The following is a 12,836-nucleotide window of genomic DNA, read 5'->3' on the forward strand; positions in this document are numbered from 1 at the left end:
ATTTTAGTCCTTGAACTTCAGAGTCATGTAACTGCATCAAAAGCTACACAGCATTAAGGAGCTCGAATTTTGCCAGGAGGACATGAAAGGTCCCACCCTCACACCCACTCAGCAGGACTTATCCCCCCCACTTCCCTCCTTTTGTCTGTCTTTCTTATCTCAAGGCACCCACTCTTGGTGCTCAGGACCTCCTTGACACAAAGCACAGTGCTAGTGGCGTTCAAACTCCTGTGGAAATTTCTAGAGGACATCAATTCACAGTGAAATAATTTTTTAAAAATTCATGAAGCTTTTTCAAAGTCATTATTTTAATACTTATGTTATTAAACATATTGCACAGCATCACACACCTATGGCTAGCTAGAAATCTATGCTTCACTAGAGATACAGAGCTCAGATTGGTAAAACTTTATTAATAAGCTCTCCATACGTGAATTTTGAGCAACTGTATCCCTGAGAAGCATAATCACAAGGCAGGATTACAACATTTTGGACTGAGGACTCCTTAGTACAATGCTGCTAAACAGAGAGCAAGTGTTAACTGTTCCCTCCTAGGTATGCTAGATCCAGCTATTGCTCACCTTCGGCACAAGTACATTTCTGCTACTACAAGTATTACAAGCTGAAATCAGTATTGTGCCAGAAGATACAATGCAATTGCAGATTAAATGCATCTGGTTTCTACATACCTAAAAAGGGAACTTAATAAAGAGCGTGTCAGCTTTTAAAATTTTAAAAGCACAAACTGCTCATCAACTCTATCACTAAAACTGTATTTTGCTGGATCCCCTAAAATGCATTTATAAAGTCTGTATCATTTCAGAAATGGGATTCATCAAAACTCATCCTCTCCTTGCATTGTCAGTTTAAAAGAAAAAAAAAAAGCCATAAACCCATGAAGTCAGGTAATAAGTGATGCCACGATGTTAGCTACTGTACTAAAAGTAATGAAATGAAAGTAAGCATTTTTCCTCCACTCAGTTCATGCAATATATCAAAAAAAATATTTCATTTCTGCATGGCCAACAAGCCATCCTCTAGTTCTCCCTTCCTTGGAGTCCTTTTCCTGATGTAAGCCACCTTAAATCACATCAGTAACTTGTATACAATATTATACTCATCTTTTCTACCAGTCCTTGCTCAATAAACAAACTCGTCCCTTCTTGAAGATCAGTTTTAAAGTAGACCTGAATACATTTCAGCAGCAGCGAAACATTCTGGAACTCATTCTTGTCCAGCTCCTACAGAAACACAAAGCGCTGTGCTTCATTAGTCTGATACCCATAGAGCCAGGCATTAAAATGGTTAAGATTACTTATGGTACTCGCCTTTCTCAGTGCTCTGTCTAGCTGATTGAAGAGAGATTGGCTGTATTTCTGGGGAGGCTCTATTTCTCTCTCCTGAAGCAGTTCGCTTATTTTCTGAAATCCCTTCCCCTTAAAAGCATCAGTGAGAAGCGATTCAAGCTGCGGAGCAAGGGGAAGCAAACAACTAAGTAGGACATTTGAATTGTTGCGGCACTAATTATAAGAAAACACTTGTAATGCTATTTTAAAAGTTGTAAGCCTTTTGTTTATTTGTTTTTACTTTGTTTCTCTACTTTCACTGTTGCATCTGAAGGTGAAATAGCAGTCTTAATCTCCAAAAGAGACAGGACCTTTGAAACTGAGTCATCTTAAAGGATGCTCAATAAGGAAACAAGCAACTCCTTTAGTTTTCTCAGTCTGTAATTCTTACCACGCCCCGCAACCCTTACAATCATTTCTTCCCGCTTACTGAGGACAAGATTAAGGTGTCCGTTGCACCTACCACATTACATTAAGATACTAAAAACTCTAGCTCATCCCACATCCATTTAAGAACACACCTTTAAATATATACATAGCTATTTGTAAGATAAAGCTAAAGATACATTTTAAAGATATTTACATAGTCTTCTGCTATAGCTCCCATGTTGTTGTTCATCCCTTTATTACGGTCCTCACTTCTTCCTTCCTTTAAAAAGAAAAAAAAGAGAGAAAACCACAGAAAAAAAGCCCAAACCCCTGAAGATTCACCCCATCTTTCCTAGAGGGCCGTTTTTCCTTCCTTATTTCCTACGTAAAGTTTCAAAATCCCCACAAAACCTCCAGACCAGAGGTTTACCAAAGCCGTGACCAGGAGAGGCGGTAGCGGGGCCCCGCGGGTGTCCCCCGGCGTGGGGACCACGCTGTGTATCCCTGTCCCCTCTCCCCGCCACTCCCACTTCATCCCCCATCCCGGCTGCCAGTTCCCTGCTGCACGGAGCAGGGCTTACCTGGTCCATGGCCGGGGGAGCTCTGGGCTACGGCTCCAGCGCGGGGGGCGACCCGGGAACCAGGGAGGGAGTGGGAAAAGGGTGCTGGGGCTACTTCGCCCCCTCTCCACAACCCTCGCACGACAGTAGCCAGGTGATGTTGGATACACCGGCGAGTGAGGCGAAGGGGAGACGCTCAGCCAGCACTTCCCACAGCTCCCAGCGCCCACCTTCCCTCGGCAAACTTAACTCGCCCTCAGCTCTGAGTGGGGGAGAAAAAAAAGCGGGGGGGGGGAGGAGGCCAGTTTTCGCACCCGCACTAAAAAGCCGCACCTGTGCGGCGGGGAAGGGCCACCCCCGCACCCCGGTGGCGGCGTTTGGGACCCCCGTCCGAGCAGAGGGGTACAAAAGAGCAGCCGGGGGGGGCTCCTCTCTGGTGGGGGTGGGTCACAGCTAGTATTTTCTGTTACAGGCTAGGTTTTATTTTATTTTGCACAACTAAAGGTAAAGTTCAGTAAATGTTTAGAGGGGACGGAAGCAAATGAGAAAATCCCTTGTAACAGGTGGGATCCTTCAAAGGATTATAGCAGCACTAGCCATTCAACGATTCCGTCTCTATATTACCCATACTTTTTTTTTCTTTCTGTTTCTGAGAGCTAAAAAGAAATTCCCCCACCCCGCCCCCAAAAGCCCCATCAGCTACTTCTTCCTAAAAGAAAAAGGTAACAAAAAAACGTTACCTGTAACTTTTTAATAAGTTAAAACGTGCTGATGGATAGGACCGCACCGACTCTGGGTTTCTGTTTTAAGCCTTGTGTCACGGAGCACAGCGGGAAGGGAGAACACGCGTAAAAACCCTTAATTCGTTTACATCCAAATCCGAAGCGCAGGTATACGCCCGCATTGGAGGAAGAGCCGGTTATTCCTATTTGACCCCCTCCAGAGGCTTTTTTTTTAAGCCGCAGACAGCTACGAAATCAAACATCAGGGGCACCCCCCGACTTACAGACCCTACTCACATTTGCAGAGGTCGCGCCCTCCCCCGCTGATGCTGGGGGTGTGGATTCAAGCAAGACCCCCCTCAGCTGACACACACACCCCCCATCTCCAGGTAGCCGCAGCAGAGCCCGCTTGGGGGGCGGAGGGGGGAGCAGACCCTGCCTGCCCGGGGGGGGGGGGGGGGGGCGGGGCTGGCTGGGAGTCCCCCCACATCCCGGGGACGCCCCGATCGCATAAAAAAGCGGGAGCCGCCGCCCGCTGCTGCCCCCCGGCATGAAGCTCACCTGGGACATCAACGACCCCAAGCTGCCGCAGGTACCGGGCCGGGGCCGGGGTTGGGGGGGAACGCGGTAGAAAAATCCCCGGCCGTCTATAACGCGGGTCGAGGCGGCAGGGGTGCCAGACAAGAAAAACCTTCCCCCCGAGCAAAGCTTCGTTTTACGGCTGGTTCAATTCTCCCCTTTCCACGTATAATTATATGGGTTTTGATGGGCTGCAGTAGTCCGTACAAAATGACTTGTAATAAAATACGGATTTGATACGCAGCTTTGGCCGGCTGTCTGTGAACTCCTAAAACAACCTTCAGCTCCGCTGTTTAGCGTGTTTCCCTTCTCCCTCATTCCCCATTTAAAGAAAAGTAAAAAAGAACCCTGGATTGACTATTTTCTGCTATTATAATTCAAGCTCTCTAAATATTTCATTGGTTTGTTGATGTGACGTTTTATTGTCAATGAGCACTTTGCTTTTTTCTAGTTGTGAGCTCCAAATACATTGTTAATTCACAACTTTTTTCATCTTAGAGTTTGTTTAATTTTACAGAGCCCATGCAATTACAGAATGGTTGAAGCCTGTAAATGCTGGTAGTTTACCTCCATTCACTGGGATTCCTCATATGTGGTACATATGTATGTCAAATAAGTGTTGCAGGAAGTCTTATTTATACTGTAAATATTTGGAGTTTAAAATCTTGGTCATTCTTTCATTGCTCTGATAATTACATTTTGTTAAGGAACTCCGGAAAGCCAGTGACATCCGAAATTGATATTTTCTTTCTCCAAACTACAATGTATATAGTAAAAGTATATTCAAGATGCCAATCTTTTTAACTTTTTTTTTTGGTCAAATTTTCTTTCTCCAAACTACTATACTTATATTGGAAGTACATTTACAATGACAATTTTTTTAACTTTTATTTTTTGTCCAAAGCCTTATTCAACTTACAGTAGATGCACTTGAAGAAACCATTCCTTAGCTAAAACTTCTAATTTCTAGTTTGCAGGTGCACAATTCCACAGTGAGGAGAAATTAATAGCAAGTAGGAGCAGGGCAGCTTCTGTCCTACCTGGGCGCGTCGGTGGTAGATCAGTTCTGGTAATAAGGCTGATCTCTTACAGCTGGGTAACCTTACTGCAAAGAGGCATCTGTGATAACACGCAGCGGTCATAATGCAAAAGAGGAAAGGATCCTGACTTTCTTTTGAGATGTGGAAACTCAGACTGCCTCTCCCCTTTTATAAAGCATTTCTGAATGAGCTATTCTTTTCCTGCTGCTTGAGTGGTCACAGAAAAAGCCCTTTTTTCCCCATTATGTATGTTGTTACAGGGCAAAACCATCAGGTTGCAATATCCTGCTAATATTGTCTTGCCCTCTCCCTTGCTGCCTTGCTTGCCCTGCCACAGGAGCCCAAGCACTTCGATGCCTTCCAGGAATGGCCCGACGGCTACGTGCGGTTCATCTACTCCAGCGAGGAGAAGAACGCGCAGAGACACCTCAGCGGCTGGGCCATGCGCAACACCAACAACCACAACTGCCAGATCCTCAAGAAGTCCTGCCTGGGGGTGGTGGTGTGTGCCAGGAGCTGCGCTCTGCCCGGTGGAGCCCGGCTGCAGCTTCGCCCCGCCATATGCGACAAGGCTCGGCAGAAGCAGCAAAGTGAGAGTCGGGATGCCCGAGGGATCCCATTTTTTTCTTTCTAAAGATTTCTTGGTTTCTAAACTGGGATCGCCCTCACTTGCATGCAGACTATGGCGATAATTGCAAAGACTGTGATGAATACATTTATTTCCAAATTTCACCAGTGTCTGTCTGTAAATACTGCAGGGGGCAAATGGATCTAAAATCCTTTAACTCATTAGCATTTATATCAAGTACGCAGCTCTAGTCCATACCATTCAGTTATGCTTGGCGGTCTATGTTGCATTTCCTTGAACACTGCATTTTGATCTGAATTTCCCTGAAGACTGATCATATTGGTTTTGAGCTCTGTTTACTCTCAGACAACATCCTTGCCTTTAACTGGTGTCTTCAGTAGTTTCTTTATCTCTATTTGCAGAGAAAGCCTGCCCAAACTGTAACTCGGCCCTTGAGCTGATCCCTTGCCGAGGACACAGTGGCTACCCAGTCACGAACTTCTGGAGGCTTGATGGCAAAGCAATATTTTTCCAGGTAAAATGCATGCATACATACGTGCACACGCATTTTTCCAGTTTTACAAATTACTCACATCCCTGGAATTACCAATAATTAAGGCATTAAATCCAATCACAACAAAACATTTTAGGATTCCCCAGATCAGACTGTTTTGAAGGAATCCATGAACGGTGTGGTTTAGGTTATATCTTCAATAATACAAAAATAACATTTTTTTTCCTAGGATATTCAAAAAAGCAGAAGTTATTTCTCCAGTGCTTGACATTCTTCACTAATGTTTAATTCCCTTTTTTTGACTGGTAGAATCACTATGTACCTTTGCTCATATTTATACTATTTTTTAATCAGCTTCAACAACATAAGGTTACCGATGATTAATACCAGATAGCTTGGTGCAGTTATAGAAAAGATGCTACACAAATTTAAGACTTTTCACCTTCTTTGAAAATTAATCAAAGCAAACTTTCAAAATTTCATAGCTATTGTAACAGAGGAACAAATTCATCACTAACAGAAGATCCCATGGTTCCTATGACTTGCATTTGGAATGATAACATTGGATGAGAACAGGCTAAGCACAAACAGGTTGTCTTCAAGTGATTTGTAAGCCGAGAGACAGTCAGGTAATTTGTTTTTTTTTTTTTCCATAAAAAGCATGCATACATAAATGCATATATAAATTATATCCAGAGAAAGAGATTTTTCCCCACCCCCCTTTTTTCTCTTTTTTAGTGTAACACTGACCATGGTGAGCCTGGTGGACTCCTGGTCCATGACTGAATTCCTCTGTAGTACAAACCTGACAAGAACAAATAAAACAATAACACTTGGCTGTCTGCTTGAAAGCAGCACTTGAGTGTTAACAATATTCAATTTTAACTATAACATCATTACAGATGTCTAAAATTCTCCTGTTTGCAGTACACAAATATGAACAAAAAGGTTGTCCTGCACCCTGGCGCATCTGACAACTTAATCTCACCAAGGACCTAATACTTATTTCCTACTAAACTAAATAAATGGGAAAAGAAGAGCCTTATTGAAATTGCACAAGTTGAAATGGGAAAATTTTACTTCATGTGAAAATAACCTTTGGATTTTAAGAGAATTTTAAAAATTGCCAGAAAAAAAAATGAAATTTAGAAAGCTAAAATTTGAAATTTCAGGTTGATTTGTTCTTTTTTAGCAACATTAGGACAAAAATTTCATGAAAAGCTTCTGTTCTATGAGATTACATTCTCTGATGGATGATTTTTTTTTTTTTTCCCCTGACCCACACTGCAGTGAATTCTGTTCTCCAGTCGGTAAATGGAAGCAAACTGGCCACATGCTCAAATTCTCAACTGAATTATTATAATTATTACTATTCAGATATTCTGTCACAGACATGCAAAAACTGAAGATTTTTACCATCAAAATTGTCGAAAAATCCTCACTTAGAAGTTAATTTCTATTTGAGAAAGGAGAACATTTTAAAAGCTATTTTAAGTTTCCTAATTTGTATCAGAGCCTATATGCAGATCCATTTATGCAAATGTAATGAGTAAGGACATGTAGAATATATCGTTTCACCATATATTAATATAGCTTTGGGTACATAGATCTGCATATCCATAGATGTTTCAATAGCAGAGCATCATTGGATGGCTTTCCAGGGTATACTTTTTAGTCCTTTTCAGAAGATGTTTACTATTTTTAGAGTAGGGAACATTTGTCATCTGGTGGCATGAAACCTCTTTAAGGCCTATTTATACTGTTTTAACAGTGGCTGTTCTAAAGCAGAACTGAGACCCTGGACTGCAGAAAACCAATCAAACTAAATTTATAATCTTTTTTTTTCCATTGGTTCTAATCAGCTACTCCTGAATGTCACAAAGACAGGTAACACCTTTGATCCTTCATCAGCCCTGCAGTCCTCTCTGACTTCTCCCGTACTTTTTCCATCTATCTACCTGCAAATCATGATTTATTTTATTTATTTTTACATTTAATCCCTCCTTGTTGGTTAGTTTCTCCTCTTTGTTCTCTTGTGCCAAACCACAGATGGTGCCGTGGCTACCTCTCATTCTAACTTACTTCTCTTCTCTTACCCCCTGCCCGTTCACATCTAATTCTCTGCTAATCCTAATTTAGGCTAAAGGAGTCCATGACCACCCCAGGCCAGAGAGCAAATTGGAGGCAGAGGCAAGACGAAGTACAATTAAGAAACAAATGTCCTCTTCTCATCATTCCCAGAAAAAGAGACCTCTCAACTCGGAGGTAAGTCAAAGTCATTAGTCAATTAAAAAGATGTCAGAATCATGTGCTGGGGATCCCAGGGCAAAATCAATCCATTCATTTGGGGCTGAAATGAGCAGTAGCACAAGTGTTGAGACACATACGGATGTGCAGGCAGTATTGATTCCTGAATCTCAAAGATTTTCTTGCCTTTGTCAGGCAGGAAGGTATCACGACACCGGCAATTACGCCAATAACTTACAGAATCTGCCCTGCATGGATGGCCCAGAAAGGGTCGGTATCATCACAGACACCGGTTTTCCGATTCCAGCCCAGTCTTACCCTTCACTGCAAAACACTGACCTCTACAAAGCCTCTTACGACCCAGCCAGCTTCCAAGAGGACCAGCTACTGCCATACCCAAAGTGCCCCAATCCAAGGATCTATGTGCCCAGGCCGTGCAGCTATGAGTTTGGAGTTCCTACCTTTATAAGCTCCAGCCCTTACCCAACATTTTACAAAGATTTGACAAGTCCTGCCATCGATGCTGATCCCCTTGGTTTGAATGGATCTCACTACAATACTGTGACCGCCCATGATAAGAGCTTTGATAACCCTGGCAGACATTACGGACTGAAACCAGCTTGGGGCAAAACTAGCAGTGGAGAACGGAGTGACTATGGACAGATGCAAACAAGTGTTAACCACCCTTACTGTGGTGGGGACTACCCCTGCAGGTATGGTCCCAGCCCTTCTCCCATAGCCCCGCCACTGCAAACCGTCATCACAACCACCACCAAGGTGTCCTACCAGGCCTACAAGCCGTCCACGCTGAAATACAGCGACAACCTCTGCGACATGAAAAATCTTCAGAGCTATACTCACGTGGCAGAAAACGTCTCAGGCGCTATCTATTCAGGGATGAAGATTCAGGAGGATTTTGGAATGATAAAGTCGGCGTTGCTCTACCAGCATGACCCAGTCCCCACAAAGTCTGAACCAGCTGAGAGTATGGAGACCTATCGATATGGACCAACGCTGGGGAACAGCTATGCTGAGCACGAAGGCGAGACCTTACAGTTTGACAGTGCTGAATATTGACTAAATGTTGCCTTAAATGGCAAATACGTGCACATGGCAAAATATATTCTCGTGCTGACCATGTGCATGCTAAGCCCAGTGGTTTGGGATTTGAGGAGAGGTGAGGAGGCAGTACATCACAACAGCTTATCCCCCAAAAGTGCCTTTCTGGAGCTGTGCTGAGCAAAGCGCATTTCGCACAAAATTTCAAACCAGCCCCACCTATTCTCTAAAATGGCACAAGGAGCTGAGCCCCAGACATGCCTGGGGGAAGGCAGTGGGTAGGCACAGCACCGCTGGGAGTCAACAGCCACCTCTGACGGGGGATGCAATCCGCTTGTAGCCACAACTCCTGCCAGACTCCTCCAGCTTTGAGAGATAACACTCCATCGCTAAAAAAGAAAACACTTACCAGGTAATGGGAAAAAAAGACGAAGGAAGGTGGCTATAGACTATAGTCAACTGAAAGAAATGACAGAAAATGTAAGAAATAAAAGAAATGAAAGCAAGACAATTTGATGAATAATTGATCTGAATGGTCCATTCACCTGCTGTGATCCATTTGATGAATGGAAAAAACAGCTAGGTTTCTCTGAAATGAGAAATGAAAAACCTACGTGCCAACTTCATGTTGCCTTTTGATCCCGTGCATCAAGGGCTCTGACTATCCAGCCTTTCTATGCAAAAAGGAAAGCCCAGGCATAGCCCCACCACCACTGAGAAACAACATCTGGCTTTGGAGGCAAGAAGGCTCAGGTGATCCCACCAAGCATGCCCGGCGTTGTGTGCGTGTCAGGGTTACGCATATGGTCCTCAAAAGCATTCGCAGTGAAACCGCTTTTTGTCTAAAAGGGTCTGGCAAGCTGGTCAGACCAATGCTACGCAGGTGTTGCTGCAGAAATTCACTTTATCCATGAATAGAACTCCATCCTGTCTAAAAATGCAAGATGCTAGCTGCTTAGCAGTATAGATCAGTGTTGAACACACCTTCCTGGCACACCTTTCTGCACTGCATCTCCACTGGATCCTTCTCCGTCCTCCAAAGGATTCCTCCTAGTCATTTTTCTCTCTGCAATCATAACTCCCCATGACAGCACTGTTCTGGAAATGAAGCAACCAACAAACTGAGAGTTCAGAAAACAAAATTTCTAGGCACTCTGAGCTAAACAACGAAAACGTAAGGACTGGCATCCCCAAGTTCTTAGCTAATTCTCCAGTAGGCCAGAAAGAAGAAGAAATGGATGAGTACTGCTGGTTTAAAACTGAGGTACTTTGAAAGCTGTCTAGCAAGGGGGAATGGAACCCATACCCAAACTGTGCGTGCCAAGCAAGGGAGCTATGTAGACACAGCGGATTGGTCAGAGTGACAGAATTTATTATCATCATAATTATTAAGTTACTAAGTATCTTTAACTTTTTGGACACTAAAATATTTTTGAAAAGTCAGTTTTATGTATATTTTTGCTATGTTTTGAGTAACAGCATGCTACTGTATCCTTTCAATAAACATGAAATCACAGTTAAAAACAAAGCACCACATAAACTAATGTGAGCAGCTGGCTAATTGGCTTCAACATACAGAACCTTGTGATGCTATCATCAAACTGCAAAACAAATCTTACTTGCAAAGCATGGTGTACAAATACCCAAGTTTTAAAAATCATTATTTCTTTCTTTTTGTATTTTTATGAAAACAATGTGCACAGTCTGATAAGTGAAACTGAGCCCCAACAGAATTTAGCTAATAGCATCCTGTTTCAGTAGTGGATTGTCCAGCATTTTAAAAATTCAAGCCATGCAAAGCTGGAATTTACAAAAACACTAAATGAATTCATCTCCAGCAAGCCTACCTTGTCTTTTAGGGTATTTGCTGTATACCTCACTTGGCTCATGTTAAACTCTCATAGCAATTCTTCCACCAGGTGTTTTAAATTCCTGATGAGAACAGATTCAGGTGAGCAACATCAGCTTGATAATTACCCCATACACTGATCTTAAAAAAAAAAAAAAAAAAAAGGGGGGGGGAGGGCACAAAAAAACACCCCACCAAGTTACCACCGAGAAAGACTGATGTAATGTTTTAGAGTTCAGGAATAAATAACGCTATGCCAGTTTACAAAACTGAAATTTTTCATCTGTACTCCAAATCATATTACAGCATTTGGTGTGTAGAATAAAAATTGAGATTTACAGCCTTCTAAGTTTAAAAGAAGCACACTGGAGGGGAATAAGGCAAAACAAAATGACTAAAAAATCTGGAAAGATTCACAGCAGATGCGAAAGCCGAAGAAAATTTTAAAGCTGTAAACTGCTCCATTTTACATTGATTTTAGAAGAGTTAGACAACCACAACACAAGCTTCAAGTGTATTAAAATATTAAGCTGTGTGGGTTTTGTGCTGTTAATGTTACTGGTATAAAACTTGTCATTGTAGCTGTATGCTTAAACCATTATGCTATGCTCTTAAACGCAGCCTTTTAAGCAGAACTTTGTACATGCGTTAAGAAAATGCAGCCAGTTGTGTTAAGATGCTACTTGCTTAAGATGCTAAGATGTGGACTTATTTCTAATAAACATGACAGCTGTTTAAGCACAGTAAAAAGCTACGGTAGCAATTACCTCACTGCATCATCTGTAGCACTAGAACAAATAAAACTACTCTAAAGGTTATTGCAATCCTTCTTCACTTTGCTCCCTTTCATGCACAAGTGTCTGGGACAAGATAGACATACGTTACCTCTTTCAGATAAAGGATCAGATGGATAAAGTCTAGTGCTGTACATAGTTTTCTCTCCAAAATATATAAATATAAAGGCAATGCGAGCTTCTGTAACAAAACAAAAAAAAAAGCTGAAATTGAATGCCTCCTTTTTGGTTTATATAGCTACAGAATTTACTTTAAAAGCGTGTTTCTCAAGCCAAGCAGCAATCCTGAAGAAAGATGCGATCCCTTCAGTCCCTGAGTAAGCAGCTTCTCCTCCATTAATCATCCCCTTCAAGCGCGGTTTCTGGTCCTGCCTCGAGCACATGAGAGGAGCCCCTCGCCAGCCCGCATCCTGTACTGCGGCAGACGTCTTCATCTAACAAATTCCAGTTGTTATGGCAAAGCCACCGAGGCAGGGGGGGGAAAAGGTGCTTTCAGACCTCAGCCACCTGTGCCTCCGGCTTCATATGGACTACAAGGGCCCTACTGAGGTAAAGTGCCATCTGCCCCCATGCTGAGGCTGCCCTTTGTACCCAAAAAGCAGCCTTTTAATGGTAAAGTTTAAAAGCCCAAGTGTTGAATGGATGCCTCCCAGAGACAAGAGGCTGCTTGACAACGTTTTTCAACCGCGTACCCACCGAATGCAGCCGTATGTCACACATCTGACAGGCGCAACTTCACGTGGGCATCATTCCGTGGTCGCATCTCCTTCTGCGGGCAGGACAGAGCCGGGCACACTGTCCCACTCCAAGGCCATGTGTGTCCACCCAGTCAGTCCTGCCAAAGACCTCCGCTGAGAGTCTGAACAATTGGCTTTGCCCTCACTCCTCTTCCGAAAGCAGGTTATCTCTGGGCTCTTCAAATACACTAAATACTAGAAACAAAGCGTGCAGAAACTTGGCTGTTTGGGGCTTACTGAGCTTGAAGCAGGTGATCTCATGTTGGGGGTCAGAATATCATCTTTAAAGACAGAGGCAAGCTTTTCTCTGAGCTCTGCGGGTAGAAACCAGAGCTACTCTATAGACACTGACAACAGAGCAGAATATGATTTCTGACACTGGTTTGGGTTTGGTGTGGTGTTTTTTTTTCCTGGGGGTTTTCTGGGATTTCTTCTGGATTTCTAGGGTTTTT

The 12,836-nt window shown here is 43.1% G+C and overlaps 1 protein-coding gene across 1 annotated transcript; it reads left to right on the forward strand.

Annotated features, from left to right (window-relative positions):
• The first annotated feature begins 3,547 nt into the window (after positions 1–3,547).
• Positions 3,548–9,022, forward strand: GCM2 (glial cells missing transcription factor 2). Its single transcript, XM_063323958.1, has 5 exons — positions 3,548–3,589; positions 4,954–5,206; positions 5,607–5,719; positions 7,838–7,963; positions 8,141–9,022. The coding sequence occupies exons 1-5, from the start codon at positions 3,548–3,550 to the stop codon at positions 9,020–9,022; spliced, it is 1,416 nt and encodes a 471-aa protein (XP_063180028.1).
• The last annotated feature ends 3,814 nt before the right edge of the window (positions 9,023–12,836 follow it).

The sequence above is a fragment of the Chroicocephalus ridibundus genome, chromosome 2, assembly GCF_963924245.1.
Source record: "Chroicocephalus ridibundus chromosome 2, bChrRid1.1, whole genome shotgun sequence".
Classification (NCBI taxonomy): Eukaryota; Metazoa; Chordata; class Aves; order Charadriiformes; family Laridae; genus Chroicocephalus; species Chroicocephalus ridibundus.

Excerpts from the sequence above, each read along its gene's own strand:
- GCM2 (XM_063323958.1), top strand. The coding sequence starts at position 3,548 with ATGAAGCTCACCTGGGACATCAACGACCCCAAGCTGCCGCAG. Across the intron at positions 3,590-4,953 it reads ACGACCCCAAGCTGCCGCAG|GAGCCCAAGCACTTCGATGC; the intron begins GTACCGGGCCGG and ends GCCCTGCCACAG. Across the intron at positions 5,207-5,606 it reads GGCTCGGCAGAAGCAGCAAA|AGAAAGCCTGCCCAAACTGT; the intron begins GTGAGAGTCGGG and ends CTCTATTTGCAG.